At 35.9% G+C, this 18,748-nt stretch overlaps 1 protein-coding gene across 1 annotated transcript; it reads right to left on the bottom strand.

Moving 5' to 3' along the window:
- Positions 1 to 5,961: 5,961 nt before the first annotated feature.
- Positions 5,962 to 17,670, bottom strand: STARD6 (StAR related lipid transfer domain containing 6). The gene is made up of 6 exons (XM_007935557.1): positions 17,581 to 17,670; positions 17,350 to 17,399; positions 14,755 to 14,881; positions 12,860 to 12,977; positions 9,815 to 9,908; positions 5,962 to 6,163 (listed from the first exon to the last, which is right to left on the bottom strand). Exons 1-6 carry the CDS (start codon positions 17,668 to 17,670, stop codon positions 5,962 to 5,964), a joined length of 681 nt encoding a protein of 226 aa, XP_007933748.1.
- Positions 17,671 to 18,748: the final 1,078 nt, after the last annotated feature.

Below are 18,748 nucleotides of genomic sequence, written 5' to 3'. Positions count from 1 at the left end.
GGTTTCTGAGGCAGTATCACTACGGAAGTAGATTGCCCAAGCTTCCTTCCATATCTATCTGTTGATGGGAATGCAAAATGTTATAAGCATTGTGGAAAACAGTACAGTGGTTCCTCAAAAAGTTAACAGTAAAACCACCAACCTCAAAATCCACTGTTATCCAGTTGATTCTGACTTGGTGATCTTATCAGAGAGAGTAGAATGCACCCATAGGGTTTCCAAGGCTGGAAATCTTGACAGAAGCAGACTACCACCACATGTTTCTCCTGCAGCATGGCTGGTGGGTTTGAACTGTTGATCTTTCATTTAGCACGTGAGTCCTTTAATCACTGTGCCACAAGGGCTCCACAGAACTACCATATGACCTGGCAATTCCACTCCTATGTATATACCTAAAAGACTTGAAAGCAGAGACTCAAACAGAGATTTCTATGTCAGTGTTAATTGCAGCCCTATTCACAATAGCCAAAAAGTGGAAACAACCTAAATGCCCATCAACAGATGAATGGATAAACAAAATGTAATTCATACATACAATGGAATACTACTCAGCCAAGTAAGAGAAATGGTCTTGATACAGGCTACAATATAGATGGAGTTTGAACACATTGTGCTGAGTGAAATAAGTCAGTCACAAAAGGGAAAATATTGTATGACCTCACTTATATAAAAATATAGAGAGACCAAAGTTTATTAGTGATTATAGGAGGAGGAGGGAAGGGGAAATGGAGGTTATACTTATGAAGTACTGAGTTTTGGTTTACAGTGATGGACAAATAGCACTGATTAGGGTGGCATAGTTAATGTAATTACTGTCAATAAGCTCTACACCTATAAAAAATTGAATTGGCAAAAGTTGTGTGATACTCAGGGTGCAGAAGAGTATGAAGGGATGGACACTGGGAGGAGGTAACTATGGGGAGGAACTGGGAGGGGAGCTGCTGCATTGTAAATTTTGGTCAATGACATGAGACAAAGTATATGTGAACTGCTGTATGAAAAGTGAATTTACTCTGTAAATCTTCACCCAAATCCTAATTAAAAAAAAAAAAAAAGTTGTGTGATAGATATACATACAACAATAACAACAACAAAAAGAAGCTGCTAAGGCAGCTTACGTGCACCTCATGGGACGTGATTACTCGGTTTGGAGGTTTGGGGTCATCCCAGTTAACTGGCCTAATAATGTGGTTAAGGCTTCTCTTCTACCTCCTCGTTTGCTGCAGGACCTTGGTCTTAAAAGCTTGCAAGTGACCATCCAACGTACAAGGATTGGTTTCTACGTGCCTGAAGTTACAGAGGCAGGAGAGGCAGGATTAGAAGGAGAAAATGGAATATGTGGCTAATTGCCTCCATAAACAACTGCCTCCTTTGCCAGGAGACCAACAGATCTGGATGGTGGCTACCATTACTCATCATTTTGATCAAATACTCTATAGAAGAATCCTAATCAAAAGTGCAGAAATGCAGACCAGATTTGAAAATTCTTATGGAATTCATACTTTTTGGAGCCATGGAGGCTGAATGAACCCCGGAAACTGTTGTGCTTAAATAATCTTTAAACCTTAAGCCAAAAATATCCCCTGAAGTCTTAACATAAACAGCTGTTTAGCTTAGCTCATAAAGAATATCTGCCTTAAGCACAGTGCTCTTTGAAGATCTATCTGTATGCAATCAAATTGACAACAGCAACTTGAAAGATAAGACAGGCACCTTAGGAATCAGTGAGTTTATGTTAACGGGGGAAGAACAGTTGACAAAAGAAGGATGAGAATGTTGCACAACTTGAAGAATGTAACCAATGTCACTGAATTGTACAAGTAGAAACTTGACTAGTGTATGTTTTTCTGTGTACATTCTCAGCAATAACAACAAAATAAATTATTTTTAAAAATCTCAAGTTCTACGTTGTAATGCTATCAAAGTATAGCTTTGTAATTATTATGGCAAAGTAAAATGCAGTAAACGATGATTTTGGAAGCTATTAATCTTATGTATGAAACAATATTAATAATTAAGTGATCCAATAATTAAGGAGAGAAAAGAGATTGACAATTGATATGAATATTTAGAGTGCGATACCTTGATATCATGATAAACTTATGTTGTGTTTGAGTCAAAAAAAATATAGTTATTTTTCTCTGGCATTATTTGGGTAATAGATAATTGCTACAAAACTTGTTACCTAGAAGTGAGGGACTATAAAATAAAAAACAAAAATTTTGGGTCTAAGCTTTTGGACAGTAAGCTGGAATAATGGTGAGGAAATTGCTTTAGGAGGCTGTTATGAAACATTTGGTATAACAGTTACCTGTGGTAGTTTAGAAAACAACAAAAAGTGTACCTAATGAAGTTTTGCATAATGTAGAAAACATCATCTGGTGACTTCTAGCTGCATAGGATAAAGTACTACAAGAAATAGTTGAGCTGAAAACAAAAACAAAAATAAAAATCTGGACCATTTGCAAAGAGAAGTTTAAGGGGAATATTGAAGTGCCAGAGCCTACTAAGTTGAAAAATAAAACTGTTGCCTTATTGTCTAGTCTCTTCAGCTAACAAACAAGTCTCAGAGTGAAACATGGCCACAGGTCAAACATCAAATCAAGGCTGTGCATATGAGTTATTTTCTTATGATACTGAGAGGCATTACGGCAGGGCTCAGTAGATCTCAGCTGGTCAAAAAATTCATTGGAGGAATGCAACAGCAGATTGGAGCTGGCATAAGAATCAATGAGCCAGAGGATAAGTCAGAATTGTTGAGTCTGAAGAGTAACAAGAAGAAAGGAAAAAGAAAAAAAAAAAATTAGCAAAGTGCAACAGAATTGTAGAATACCATGTAGTGAACTTGTAAGAGCTTTAGAGGTGTAGTGATTAAGGCATTTTGCTGCTAACCAAAAGGTCAGCGGTTCAAACTCACAAGTTACTCTGTGGATGAAAGAAGAGGCAGTTTGGTTCTATAAAGATTTACAACCTTGGAAACCCACTGGGGGTGGCTATGAGTCAGAATCAACTTGATGACAGTGAGTTTTGGTTTGAGTTTTTATTTAGTGAACCGACATGTGCATCATGGGAATTCTAGGAGGAGAAGAAAGAGAAAGAGAATGAAAGAATATTTAAAGATTTAAAAGCAGACAACTTTCCAGATTTAATGAAGGGCATGAAACTATGAAACCAAAAGCTCAATGAACTCTTAAGTAGGATAAACCCAAAGAAACTCACACTGAGATACATTATAACCAAACTCTTGAAAGCCAAAAATAGAGAATCTTGAAAGCAGTAAGACAGAATTGAACTCTCACATATACAGGATCCTCAATAAGATTAAATGCCAATTTCTCCTCAGAAAACTTGGGGGCTGGAAGGCAGTAGAGTGATGCATTTAAAGTGCTTAAAAAAATAATCAAATAAGAATTCTATATCCAGCAAAACTGTCTTTCAAAAGTAAGGCAAAATTGAGACATTCCTAGATAACCAAAAGCTGAGGGAGTTTGTTATGTTTAGTTTGGCCCTACAAAAAATGCAAAAGGGAATCCTTCAGTTAGAAAGGAAAGGATACTAGACAGTAACCTGAAATTGTACAAAGAGAACAAGATTTCCAGTTATTTTCATGGGTAGATAATGAAGGTCAGTTTTATGGTATTTTCATTTAGTAATTCTAGTTGTTATGTCTCATATGCTTTATTATGAGCAATGCATAAAAATAAGTATAAATTGATGTTTTGGGACACATTATATATAAAAGTGTAATTGATGATAGCAGTACAATCCAGGGTGGGGAGAGAAGAGGTATAGGAACTAGAGTTTTTATGTTACTGAAGTCGAGTTGGTATCAACTTAAACTGCGTGGTTAGAAATTTAAGACATTAAATATAATCCTTATGGTAACTACAAAGAAAATATCTAAAATGTATACACAGAAGGAAAAGAGAAATGAATCAAAATATTGGAATATAAAAGAAATGGCAACTAAACACAAATGATAGCAGTATTGGAATAAATGAGAGACAAAGAAGGTATAAGACACACAAAAAACAAATAGCAAAATCACAGAAGTCCTTCCTTATCCATAATTACTTTAAATGTAAATGAATTAAATTCTCCAGTTAAAAGGCAGAGAATGCAGAACAAATTTTAAAAATGATCCATTTGTATGTTGTCTATAAGAGATACATCTTGGGCCTAAAGATACAAATAGGTTGGAAGTGAAAGTATGAAAAAATACTCCTTGCAAATAGCAACCAAAAGAGAGCTGTTGTGGCCATATTGGTCTCAGAAAAAATAGACTTTAAGTCAAAATCCATATTAGAGACAAGAACATTAATGCTTTTATGCTAGGTGGGGGTGGAGGCTCAGCTCCTGCCGGGCCTGGCTGACACCAGGATGGTGGGGTTTAAGAGGTGGGTGACGCTAAGCGGTGACTAGCTGTGCTTTGAATTACTGTTTAATACTAAACACACTGCCATCGAGTCAATTCCGAGTCATAGTGAGCCCCACTGGGTTTCCAAGGCAGTAAATCTTCACTGGAGTCCACCAGCCTTCTGGTTAGCAGTCAGATGCCTTAGGCACTGCACCACCAAAGCTCCTTTGTTGTTCTTGTTGTTGTTATGTGCCATTGAGTCGGACTTGACTCATAGTAACCCCTCCTTGGGTTTCCGAGGCGGTATCACTATGGAAGTAGACTGCCCTACCTTCCTTCTGAGGAGTGGCTGGTGGGTTTGAACCACCAGCCTTCTGGTTAGCAGTCAAGTGCCTTAGGCACTACGCTACCAGAGCTCCTAAGCTCCTTTGTATTACTGTTTAAATCTGTTAAAACAAGTGCAGCAAGTAGGAGGGTATGCTTACTTTGTCACTGGACCCTACTGACACTACCCCGGAAGGGAATCGCCACATCACCATCTGCTTTTGCCAGGTGGGGGATGAAGAATCTGCTCTCGGCAAGCAACGTGCACCTCCGGGCAGGGAAATGAGACGCTTCTGCCTGGTAGAAGATGGAAGAGCAGCCCCCTGCTCAGCCTCCCAATGCTACAGGATGTGAGTTTCGCAGCACTACCACCTGCTTCTATGGGATGGGGGTGGAGTGTGGTGCAAGACCATCTCCCTGATCTTTCCTACTGAAAATATGGAGGGTGCTTGGTTAGGTTGGTTTTTGGTTGGCACAGGGGGGTATTGTCAAAATGTTTTTCTGCTAACTCACATTTTTCTGTTCCTGTGGCTAGGCAGAACAGGATTTTTTTTTTAAGGTTTTTTTTTTACCCCCCTTCGTCTGTGCCTGTTGATGGTTCCAGGCTGAAGCCTTCTGTAGTGCCCCTTCTGGGATGTATGGGAGAAAATAAGGAAACACAAAGAACTCACGGCTCTGTCCTTCCTCAAGTCCCAAGGTCCCTGGGCAGTTTGCCACCTGCTCTCCATCTACCCTTGAGTCTTCCTGTGCTTGTTTCTTGTTTTATGCTCCAGGGTTTTTAGTTGTAAGAGAAAGGCCTTCAGAGGAATGGGAGCTATTAAACTTGGCCAGAAGTTCCTCAAAACTTCCTTAATTTTAAATTCATTAGTCATGCATTCTAGCTGAATTCTTTTCAGTTTATCTGTTTGTGTTTCCTATAATTCTCAACTAAAGCAGTAAGTGAAGTGAAAAACAATTAAAAATGTATTTTAATTTTTAACTAATTCTGACTTCTGACTGTATCTGCTTTCTTATTATCTTATTCAGAGCATTTTCAAGAGAAAAAAGAAAGCAAAAGATACAGGTGCATTAAGTACAATTGTTATTTAACATCATTCTTATCTGAGATTAAAAGCTGTATTTATTGCTGTTCTCTTGTACAACTATGAGTTCATATTTTCACAAAGTACTTTCAGTAATTTGTACAAGACACTGCCTAGAATAGTTTAACAGCATTTACGCACATTGATTTAGAAGTGAACGGCAGAAACTGCTGCACATGATTTTATAGCAGAATGACCTCATTTCTTCTTTAAGAATGACGAATGACCCTTGTGATGGCACGCACATCCTGGTGTATTTCTGAGTGCCTTTATTCCATCTTTTGCATTGAGGATGAAGCTTACTAAGTTGGAAGGCATGGTTGCTTCAATTATCGATGGGGACAATTTTCCTCTCATTTCTGTCTGGACAAACATCACTAGTTTGGAATATGCTGGGTTCCTGGAAGCAAAGGAAGAGGTTTTATTTTTATTTTTATTTTTAAAGAGAGATAAAGAATTCTTAGATTGACCTATTGGATTTACAGGTTTATGGGAAGCAGGATTCTTGTTTAGTTCACAGTTGTTTCCCTTCATAGTGCATTATCACAGGGTAAATAGTTAACTGAAGGAAGGAAAAAGAAGTAGAGTGATTTGCAAATATTTAGAAATGAGAATTTTACATAAAAATAATAAGAAAGTAAGTTGTCAGAATGTGTCTTAAACTCTTTAGTTTTAGGCAGTGTTCATTTTTGTAATTTTACGGATTTTCTTAATTACAAAAATAATGTATGCTTCTTATAAAAATTTAAGCAACTCAGAAGTTTCATGACTGTAGATGATTATCGCTCCCTTATTCCCCCCATTGTGTTCTCCAGAGACAATCACTGTTCATTATTCTCACTATCTTTTCAGACTATGGACTATGTTTAATTTAAAGACAGCATAAAACCAAACACAGCCATCAAGTCAATTCCAACTCATGGCAACCCTATTGGATTTCCAAGGAAGTAAACCTTTACAGAAGTAGATTGGCCCGTCTTCCTTCCACAGAGTGGCTGGTGGGCTTGAAACACTGACGGTTAGCGGTCAGATGCTTAGGCACTACGCCACTAAAGCTCCTTAAAGACAGTATACATATGTGGATATATGTATACATGCCCCACATATACATTGTTTTAATAAAAATAAGATATATTCATTTTTCTGCAACAAATACTAGTATTATCATGCACTTGCTTCTTTGTTGATACATACCAAAACTCCAAACGAAACTCATGGCCATTGAGTTGATTCTGACTCATAGCGACCCCCATTGAGTTTCCAAGTTTGTAAAATTTTACGGAAGCAGGGTGCCTCATCTTTCTTCCAGGAGAGGCTGGTAGGTCCAAACCAGTGACCTTTTGGTTAGCAGCTAAATGCCTTAACCACTACATCCACCAAAAATCTGGTTAATTGTTTTTTATGGCTACATACAGAATGTCATACTCTATTTAACCAGTCTGTTATTAGCTATCGTTTGGATTGTATCTCACTTTTTGCTACTGTAAATCAAGCTGCAGTAAAACGTCTTTGTAATGTATTCACTTGCACTTCTATAAATACTTACATAACATTTCTAGGTCAAAGCTTCTGTGCATTTAACATTTTGAAATATTATTTCCAAGTTGCTTTAGAAGAAAATCTTAGTATTTTATACTCTAACCCAGTGGTCTTCACACTGGAGTATATGAAGACTTTCCAAGGGGTAAAACAAGATGAATACTTTTGAGGGAATAAATTTCCAAATCCTTAACTTATGTATGTGACTTTTCTTTAAACAGATCTGTCAGTATGCATCTGATGGAGATGTAGTTTTTCTCCTTTCCCACTAGCCTGCTCACAGTCACCTTTCTCTTGCTTTATAGAACAAAGACATGCCTATCATCCTCCCCAAATAGTACTATAGTGTTTTACCTGGCAGATAAAAATGTTTGAGGTGTCAAAGAGAAATGTGATTTGTCGGAAGTGAGTTAAGAAAGTGTGTGACTGATGACTGGGGCAAAATCCTTTTATAAGTCATGTTTTCTGTTCTTTGCTTTGAACATAATTGAAGGGATCTAATTGAGTTGTTAGCTGATCCCTCATTAAAAATAATTTTTTGATGACAGGCCAGTATAATTTTTGGTATATAACTCAGAAGAGGTTCAAAGGATTGAATGATACTGATCAAGTCATACTCCTTGCATTTTAACCCATTGTTTATGGGAACAAAGTTCCTCAGTTTCTATCTATAAGAATGAAAAGCAGTAGACTTGATGTTGAATACCGTTTTGTTTTATTAGTCAGTAATTATATACATAAGTAATATTTAATTAAATGAAGAACACGATGGTTGGAAAGTAGCTCTGGTGGTGCAGTGCCTAAGGCATTTGCCTGCTAACTAGAAGGTTGGCAGTTCAAACCCACCAGCCACTCTGTGGAAGGAAGATGAGGCAATCTACTATGGTAAAGATTTACTGCCTTGGAAACTCAATGGGGGTCTCTATGAGTTGGAATTGACTCGATGGGAGTGAGTTTTTTGTTTTTTTTTTAAATGATGGTTAGAAGCATACACTCTGCCACCAGTCTGCCTTGGTTTGAAGCCAAGCTTTGATATTACGTATGTGTGACCTCAACAAAGTTACTTAATGTCTCTGGACTTCCTTTGCTTTTTTTTTTTTCTTTCCCCCTAAAATATGGATAGCAAAAATGGTATACTTTCATTTGATAAAAGGTTATTATGAGTTTCAAATGAATCAATATATGCAAATTGTATTTAACAGTATCTGGCACATAGTGTCATCTTTGTTTTGCAAATAATAAAAGGTGTGTTTCCAATATTTTTGCTTTTTATGTTTAACAATTATTTAACAAATGTTTATATACATGTATATATATCTATTTGTTTTGATCGATGTGTAATAATAACAGCTCTATCTGGCAATGTATTTTTTTTAACATTTAGTTATTACCTTCACAAAAAATAAAACAAGTTCTAAAATGTTAATTTAAATACTTTTTTTGCACAGAAGTAATGATAGGTGAGTAATAAAATATTTGAAAGCATAAAACATTCTATTAGGATGAAATCATGTGAGGGGGAAAAGAATAAAAGTTTAAGGAAGAAACAAATGATGTAAAATTTCTGATTGTTAAAGGTTGTGTGTTTTTGGAAATAATAATTTAATGGAGAGTTTCAAGTTGCTATGGTTTTTAGAGCCTATGGGATATATTTGCAAGAGTGATCTAACCATTTTTTAGAATATCAATATTTACAGTATGTTAGAAATTGCCACCGTCTCATCAATTTAAAGTTATGAAAAAATTTTAATATCCACTTAAAAATGTGCAAGGGGGAATGCAGTTTTACAAATTCTTTTAGTGGGTATGAAGACACTGCTCCAGCCAACAATGTGAGTGTACAACAATGTGAGAAGTACATTTCCTTATGTACTTCTCTGTGCAGAGTTTTCCCGTTACATTGCCTCAAATGGCTGGATCGAGAAACTTACTAGCAGTATGTATGGTCTTCAATCTCTAAGTGAGTCTACTAGAGCTTTGCACACTTACAAAAAGCTTTCTAATATTTCCTAGAGAATACCATCATTACTGATATGTTTTTTTAAGTTTTCTTCATGGTTCTCAGCTGACATGCATTCAAAGTCAAGCATTAATTGCTGATGAATGTAGGTTGCTATAATTCTAGAGAAATTTTATTTTTAATTCAGGAAAACTCCTTAATAACTCACAGAAGTTACTTTAGTGGAGAATTATAAAACATCATCAGCAAAAGGTTAACTAATTGAAATTGTGTGTGTGTGTGTGTGTGAGTGAGTAAGAGAGAGAGAGAGAGAGAGATTGAGAGAGACAGAGAAAGATTATTCCCAGCAACTTCAAATTATACTTTATAGGGAAGTAATCACTCTGATTATACTCAGCATATAAACAATTATAAAATAATTATTTAACAAACTATATGGGGCAGCGTTTTTCACAACAGAATATACTGGCAGGTATTTCTATTGAGGAGTCATAGTAGACAAATAAAAAGTTGAACTAGAAAACTACTCATATAAATGCAAATAACACTTACTCTTGCAGAGGTGAACATACATAGCCACAAGGATGGTTGTAACCACGGATATAATTTGAAGATGGAGGATATTCTGGAAAATCCACACTACTAGCTAAGTGATTAAAAAAATTAAAATGAAAGCTATTTCACAATAATGAAAAACTCTAATTACAGTACTATATGCAAAAAAAAACATATGAGCTATCTATCATTTATTTATTTTCCACATTAACATTAGTTTTATACATGTGTATGTATGATTGTGCATATGAATGTGCATGCAAGCCAAAACTGAGAAAATACCACTATGGCACTACTGTCCTCTCAAACGTTTTTATGCTTTATTTTTAGAGAGACTGTTATCTTTTTTATGGAGGATAAATTGTTAAAGTGTCATTTAATTACCTTCTAAGATTTGAAGCAAAAGAAGAAATCAGAAGGAAGACTTCTATTAGAATAGTAAGATGATGGGGTTTTGATTTTTTTTTTCATATTTAAATTGGTTATACGTTTTGTCAAAAAAAGATCATTTAAAATGTTCCCTTATCTGCCATCTCTGAGCTAACCTCAAAATATAATTAAAAATCAATTCAGTTTGTTTTAGGAACTATGTGGCATAATATTGTCTATGCTTATAGATGGGAGGTGATTTCACTATTGAGTTCTTTCTAAAAAATATATTTGTTCATTGTATGCAACTGAGTCCTGCTCTTGTCAGAGAAAATGGCTTTGTTTTCCTATTTGATTTCAAAATAAGCGCTCAATACTTTAGGGAACACAATGTTAAATGGTAGTTTAGAGACCAAAGTGGTTAAATGAATTTCCATTTTCAACCAGTTGACCTGCATCATCATTTTAACAGAGCTGTTGGCATAGTGCCTAAGGCATTTGACTACTAACCAGAAGGTTGTTGGTTCAAACCCACCAACCATTCCACGGAAGGAAGACTGGGTAATCTACTTCTGTAAAGATTTACAACCTGGGAAACCCAAAGGGGATCGCTATGAGTCAGAATCGACTCTATGGCAGTGAGTTTGTTTTTTTGGTTTGGTTATACTGGCTTGACGACATAGTACTGACAGAAGTGATATTGAAATTTCTTTGTTTAAAAGTGGAGATTATGTTTGTCTCTCTTTAAAAATATCTGTTCTTTTCTACAATCTGGGTCTTTAGTGGGGAGCTCTGATGGCTTAGTGCCTAAGGTATTTGATTCACCCCCCAGGCACTCCTCGGAAGGAAGCCTAGGCAATCTACTTCCGTAGAGATACCGCCACGGAAACCCAAGGAGGGGTTGCTATGAATTGGAATTGACTTGACGGCAGTGAGTTTGATTTTTTTGGTTTTGGGTCTTTAGTGAGACATATAGTGGTAGTTAGCACAGGTTTTTGGAAATTCAAGTCTTAATTCTGGTTCAGCTACTTAATTTCATAACTGCTTGATCTCTGTGAACATCAGTTTCATTATTGATATAATGTATGCAGTGTATGTATATTTTTAGCAAGGTTCATAGTAAGGTGCATGTTGTTGTTGTTGTTGTTATGTGCCGTCGAGTCGGCCCCGACTCATAGCGACCCCTCCTTGGGTTTCCGAGGCAGTATCACTACGGAAGTAGGATTGCCCAACCTTCCTTCCGAGGAGTGGCTGGTGGGTTTGAACCGCCAGCCGTCTGGTTAGCAGGCAAGTGTCTTAGCCACTATGCTACCAGAGCTCCTTAGTAAGGTGCATAGTAAGCTAAAAAAGGAAATAAACATTTAGAAGAAAACAGTATTCATCAAAAATTCATTTAAAGGAAATTGCTTACAGCAAATTCAGTACTACTTTGTGCACTGAGTGACTACCTGTATGGTGATTTTAACTGTTCATTTTTTGCTTTATCTGACTACTAATAATGAGATAGAAATGGTCTGCTTTCAAAATACAGAAAATAATAGATCTATGATACTGTTTGTATTTTGTGTTATAGGCAGTGAATAACTTTTTATGTGCCCTCAATTAAAAACTGAAATAGCCAAACACATATGAAAGTTAGGAACACCCGCTCTTGGTGGTATACTACGAGAGAGAGCTGAGTGGAGTTTGAGTGTATTCAGAGAGTTAAGACTCAGTCTGGACTCCACACGTAGCAGAGGAATGGACACCTTGCTGGGAAATAAGAATTAACAAAATTAGCTGCCCCGACCTCCAAGTGTTTACAGCAGGGGAAGCTATTCAGACAGGAATGATGAGATTAAATCGAATTATGGAGAAAAACAGGGCACTATGGCACTGTCCTACAAAAGTCCTTTCACTATGAGCTCTGACGTTGTCTGAGTCCAAAGATTGTTATGGTATGAACTGGTATGTTTTGAATAATGCAAGTTAGGAAATGGTTAGTATATTTTATAGAATGACCCATTGTGGGGAGGACTAGGAATACATCAGAACCTCTGGTTTTTAAAAGAAATACTATGAGCATATTTGTTTATATAAAGACCCATCTAGTAGAAATTTTATCAAAAGTTACTGGATAGGTATGCCCATACTAGGAGCTCTGGTAGCACAGTGTCTAAGGCACTTGACTGCTAACCAGGAAGCTGGCAGTTCAAACCCACCAGCCACTCCTCGGAAGGAAGGTTGGGCAATCTACTTCTGTAGTGATATCGCTTTGGAAACCCAAGGAGGGGTCACACTATGAGTCGGGGCCAACTTGACAGCACACAACAACAACATGCCCATTCTAAGCAAATCAAATATAAAATTACATATTCAAAACTTAATTTCATTTCTTTAGAATTTCAGAACATATACTTAGATGTTTTAGCCTAAGTATCTCTCTACACTCAGCACTTCAGGTTATATGCTACACAAATCCAGAATATGCCTAAATCTGATGAATAGGACACAAATGATACCTCTGGAATTGGAGAGAACATCAGGCTTGTCTACCTGACACATATACTTTGTTGAGTAAATAAAATCATACAGGAAATACTTGAAAATACAGCTTTTCCCAAACTATGAATTAAAGGAAAAAATCATGTATGACATAGTAATTTCAAAATGTGGGTAAATGTTTTAACTTACAACTGATAATCACGGTATTTCCTTCATAGTGCTTGATGTGCACTAAGTCAACAAAGTCTCGGGGGGAGATTGAGCCCATGGCAAAACTTTGTGTAATGGCATGACATATGAATGTGTCCTACAACAAATCAGAACATAAAGATTTCAACAATTATTTTCATTTCTTCATGTTGATCCCCAAAGAATTTTATTGTACAAGGTTGGCCTCTACTTGGAAAAAGCAAAGCTTTGGTATTTGAAGACTTTATCAGCAAATCAGCATGCATTTTTAGTGTTGAAGGAGGATTGAATCTATAGGTATAAGTGTAGAGAATTCAAGAAGGAATCCTGAGATCACCTATTCCTTTTAATTTTTACATAGAGAAATTAAGGTAAAGTAGATTAAATCACATTCACAACTAGGGATAAATGTAGAATTAGATCCTAGGTATCCTGATTCCTGGTACAGTACTATTTCTGTTACTCAGCATTGGCTAGGTATTGTTGTGTTGTTGTTAAGTGTCGTTGAGTCAGGTCCAACTCATAGCAACCCTACGTACAACAGAACAAAACACTGCCCAGTCCTGTGTCAGCCTCACAACCCTTGCTATATACCTGAGCCCATTGTTGCAGCCACTGTGTCAATCCATGTCATTGAGGACCTTCCCCATTTTTGTTGACCCTCCATTTTACCAAGCATGATATCCTTCTTCAGAGAATGGTTCCTTCTGATAACATGACCAAAGTAGGTAAGACAAAGTCTGGCCATTCTAGCTTCCAAGGAGCATTCTGGCTGCACTTCTTCCAGGACAGATGTTAGTTCTTTTGGCAGTCCATGGTACTTTCAGTGTTCTTCAGCAACACCACAACTCAGAAGCATCAACTCTTTGGTCTTCCTTATTCACTGCCTCACATGCCTATGAGGCAACTGAAAATACCAAGGCTTGGGTTTGGCACACCTTAGTCTTCAATTAACCAGAAGGCTGGTGGTTCAAACCCACCAGCCACTCCTCGGAAGGAAGATGGGGCAATCTACTTCTGTAGTGATACTCCCTTGGAAACCCAAGGAGGGGTCGCTATGAGTCAGGTCTGACTCAACAGCACATAACAACAACAACAAAGTCATGAAGGAGAGACCTACAGTGTGCTGCAACAAAGTTCAGAACCACTAACCCACTCCTTGTTTCTACCTCTTTTTATCACGTAGTATTTGTCGTCTCATTATTTTCTTCCTCCTGAGCTTTCACTCTACCCGTTCCTTACTGATCTTCTCTCTTCTTGTAGACCATGGTTGCCCCTCATTCTCCTTTCTCTTTTCTCACCTCTCCATGTCTTCAGCTTTCTACTCTGACTACCTATGTTTTCCTTTTCTCCTTCTGTTTTTTTCTCTCCATCTGTTTAACTGAGATGATGTAATTGAAAGTGTTTCTAAGACTGCAAATCTATATAATGTTATTTTGTAGTTTATCCTTATTCTTCAGAAAACAAAACTAAAGCTATTTGTTGTTTCTTCTTAAGTCTCCACATTATGTATGTATGTTCCTGTCATCTAATGTTGTGTGACTAAGATAAGTCTACTGACTTCCCATCAGCAAAGCATGCTTAATCTTTTTTTTTTCTTTTTTTAAAAAAAAACCCATGGGTTGAATCCCTTCATAACAAAAGCATACATCTCCAAGAGAGTAGACTAGAGTCAGGAAGTGATACGCATTTGCAAACAAAATAAGCTAATTGCAATTGAGCCCTTGATTAATAAAGAGGGGAGTTTTAAGACTTTTACAGATTCCAAGTCAATTTCTATCTATAAAATACTAAGTACCAACATAACATAGGTTTAGTAAACGCAAATCAGTAGGATATAAAACAACTATAAGTATATTAATACAATAAAACTCTAATATTAAACAACAAATTACCGAATCAATCCTGTGTACCATATTGTACACTTTCAATGACTTATCCCACATGACTCTGTGTTCAGGTACATACAGAAATTCAGATAGTTTACTTGCTGATTGTGGAAGTATCCCTTCGACACGATAGCTATAGTTAGCAACATAAAGAGTAAAAATTTTAACAAGTAAACTAATTTGAAAATATAATGCTATTAAAATACAGTATGCTAATTTAGCAAATAATAGTAAAGACAAAGATAATATCAGCAATTCAATACACTGATATTTAGTTGAAACCAGCCAGGTTTATTTAAATATACATTGCAATAATTAATATGCATTAACTTTTCAAAATTCATCTTTTCTAAAGCTTCTATTTATACATGTTTCTGTAGTTGTCTTTTTAAAAGGGCTGCTTTCATTTTATTTAAAATCATTCTAAAATGTATCTGATCAACTTTTATCTGCTGTATTTATCATAAACCAAAAGTAATCAATGCTTGTATAGTTACACAAAATCTTATGGCACCAATTCTTGAGGATGTAATGTGGTCTAGAGCAAGCATTGGTAAATGTTTTGGTAGAGGGCCAAGTAGTAAAATTTAGGTGTTGTGGCCACAAAGTTTCTATTGCAACCAATCAAATATGCTGGTGAAGTGGGAGAGCAGGTCTAGGCAATATGTAAATAACTGAGCATGGCTGTGTTCCAGTAGGACTTTATTTCTTGACACTGAATTTCATATGTCATGAAATATTTTTTATTTTGTTTCAACCATTAAAAAGTGTAGAAACATGCTTAGTTTACAAGCTGTACAGATATAGGCAGTGGACTAGGTTTGGACCATGGACCATGGTTTCCCAATCCTTGGTCTAGAGGATTTAGTAGTACCCTGAATCAGTCGAAATTCTACTTAAGATCAACTTAGCCAAGTAGCTAACATTTGTGTGGGTTTGGATATCCATCAATAATATTAAAGTAGTATGAGAAAAGTGGATTAACAGTATTTAGCAGAAAATTTGTTTAATGAAAGTGAAGTCTGAACAATATTGGATATACTCTTTTCCCTGATAATCATTATTATTTTTGATAAAAATCCTTTACTAATTACTCTGCAAATATTTCCCCAGGTTACAGCCTACTTTTTCAGTTTATTTTTTATGACACAGAAATGTTTAATTTTAATGTAGTCAAATTTACTATTATATTTCATTATGCTTTATGATTTTTATACCTTTGCTAATATGTCATTCCCTACACCAAGATCATTAAGATATTCTCCTATATTTTATTATAAATTTTTTTTATAGTTTTTTACTTTGCAATTAGGTCTGTAATCTACCTGGATAGTTATTTGTGTATGGTGTGAGGTAAGGATCTAAGGTTAAATCTTTTTATATATGAAATATCAATTATATCAGTACAATTTACTGAATCCTTTCCCCCATTGTTTTGTAATGCTTTATCTGTCGCATATTTTGCACATATTATAAAGCCTATCTGACATTTGAAAGAAATTCCCCAGAAAAGATAGGAATTCATCAAAAACTCTCTAGTTGGAATTGGCTTATAATAATTCTAATCTATATACTTTTTACATCTGTATCTGCATAGTTCCTTAAGCATATTATTGTTGCTAGCTGCTGTTGAATTGGTCTGGATTCATAGCGACCCCATGTCGTACAGAGTAGAACTGCTCCATAGGGTTTTGTGTCTGTAATCTTTACAGAAGCAGATTGCCAGAATTTTCTTCTGAGGTGCCTCTGGGTGGGTTCAAACAGCCAAGCTTTTTGTTCGTAGTCAGCGCAAATCATTTGTAACACCCAGGGACCTAATATCAAAGGCAGAGTTATTTCTCTAATGACTGTTAAAATGAATATTAAGAAAGTACACCAGCTTTATCCTACAGTCAAAAATTGTATTGATATACAAGATCTGTAAACTTAAGTCAGATACAAAAAGACAACAAATGAAAAATGAGTGAGTTGAAAGCAGCAGTGGACTCCAAAAGAAAAGGAATTAAAAAACTTGCTCAGTAACAAACTGCTCAATAGCAGAAGATGATTTGATTGCATTAATGTCAGACCATGAACGATAAATGAACAATTCTAAAAAACAGATTAAAAGATGTCAGGATAATTTCCCTTAGTGTACTTCCTCTTGAAATAACAACAGGATCCTCAAAATGTCCTTAAAAACAAAATACAGAAAAAATTGCATATATGAGCAAGAATAATGAACTTCATTTTTTAACGGTTTGTTTAATGGAAAGATGAAGGGGTTAAAAGACAATAAAATACTACTTTAGCAAGAAAATACCAATCTGGTTTTACAGTAATTCTTTTAAGTGTCATGATTTTTTTTTAATTAATTTTTTGTTGTTGTCTTATCTTACTCACTGAACTGTTCACTGGAAAGATTTTTTTTTTTCTGATGTATCTTCAGATTTGAAAATAAATGATAAGAGTGTATATAATTTTTCTTTTATGAATATTACATTTCAATCTAATGACTTCATAATTAATGTGTCATTTCTGATCATTATCAAATAATTTGTTAGGGTTAATGAGATGGTGCTGAATTTAAAACAAAGCTTGTTAATAGGAAATTATACTCACATATTTCCATTGAATTTTTTAGAAGCCTTGCTGGAAACAGTTATCTTTTTCTCAAAGGGGAATAAAAATCCACAAATAAATTAGCTGTCAAATACAGAAAAAATTAAAATGAAAAAAACAAAAACGAAGCACAATACATATTTGGGGGTGTGGTTTGTAAAAGAAAATACATATTTTTAAAAAAAGTCTTTACAATGAACTGTTTTTATTGAAACCTATTTGTTTTCTTACTGAAGTTTTCACCACTTTCCAGCCCTCTGTATCTTGACTGTAACCTACAACTTCTTGAGCAGTTTGCTGGGCAACTGCTTTATAGTCCATCTACCTGCAAAGTTGTAAAAGCAAGTGATTAGTAAGAGTATAATCATACAAAAAGAAATTGCACAATGCCATATTACATTTTGATACTGTTTCTACAGGCCTGGAATATAGCAATGGACAGTAATTATTTGTTGAACATAGGTGTGCATGCCTGACTGCCTTTCTCCGTAATCAGAGTCTTTCAAATGAGAACATGTGGCACAGTGGGGAGAGCACAGGCTTTGGAGTCAAAGAGACTTGGCCTAATCTGGTCTCTGCCACTTACCTATTGTGGAAACCAAGTTACTTACTAATTCTCATTCCCTATTTTCCTCATGTTGTAAAACTGGGATAATATCTACCTTGTAGAATTAGTATTATTAAATGAGGATTAAATGAGAGCATGCACTTAACTGTCCTACCCTAATGCATGATGCATAGAAGTGTTCAATCATTATTTTTAACACCTTAATTATGCTTCTTTCTCTTCTAAGTCTTTTGCAAATGTGTTGATTACATGTTCTTAGAGAAGAATCTTTTTAAAGTGAGTGGCAGTGGCAGTACATTATCTGACCCCTGGCTTCCTCTTCAAACACACCTCCTCCTCTTCTGGCCCACTTAGCTCCAATCACATTGACTGCCTGACTATTCCACAAACACAGGTGAGCAATTTTCTACCTCAGTGTCTTTATATTTGCTGTTCCTTCTCCTTAGAACATTTTTTTCCCAATATGTTCACATGACTGACTCCCTTTCATTGGTATCTTTGCTTAAATGTCACCTCCTCAGAGACGATCAAGTTCAAATCAATTCAATTTAAATTTAGGACCTGACTTGACTTGACAGCAACTGGTTTGTTTTTTTAACTGAACCCTTACTAGGGGTTAGGTACTGTGGTAGGTATGGCAAAAATAGTTACAATACTGCTTCTGCTCTGAATGTGAAAACACAGAGCTGGATTCAAATCCTACTTTGCCACTAACCACCCGCTGTACTATTTTGGTTAAAATGCTTAAGCGCTGAACTTCAATTTCCACATCTAAGGGGCAGTTTAAGCATAGGTACTGAAACAAGGCGGGCTTGTGCTTACTCACTGATC

The sequence above is a fragment of the Orycteropus afer genome, unplaced genomic scaffold, assembly GCF_000298275.1.
Source record: "Orycteropus afer afer isolate SDZICR_OR568_19922 unplaced genomic scaffold, OryAfe1.0 scaffold00029, whole genome shotgun sequence".
Classification (NCBI taxonomy): domain Eukaryota; kingdom Metazoa; phylum Chordata; class Mammalia; order Tubulidentata; family Orycteropodidae; genus Orycteropus; species Orycteropus afer.
Note: the sequence above shows the minus strand (reverse complement) of the source record. Positions and strands in the feature narration are given on the sequence as shown.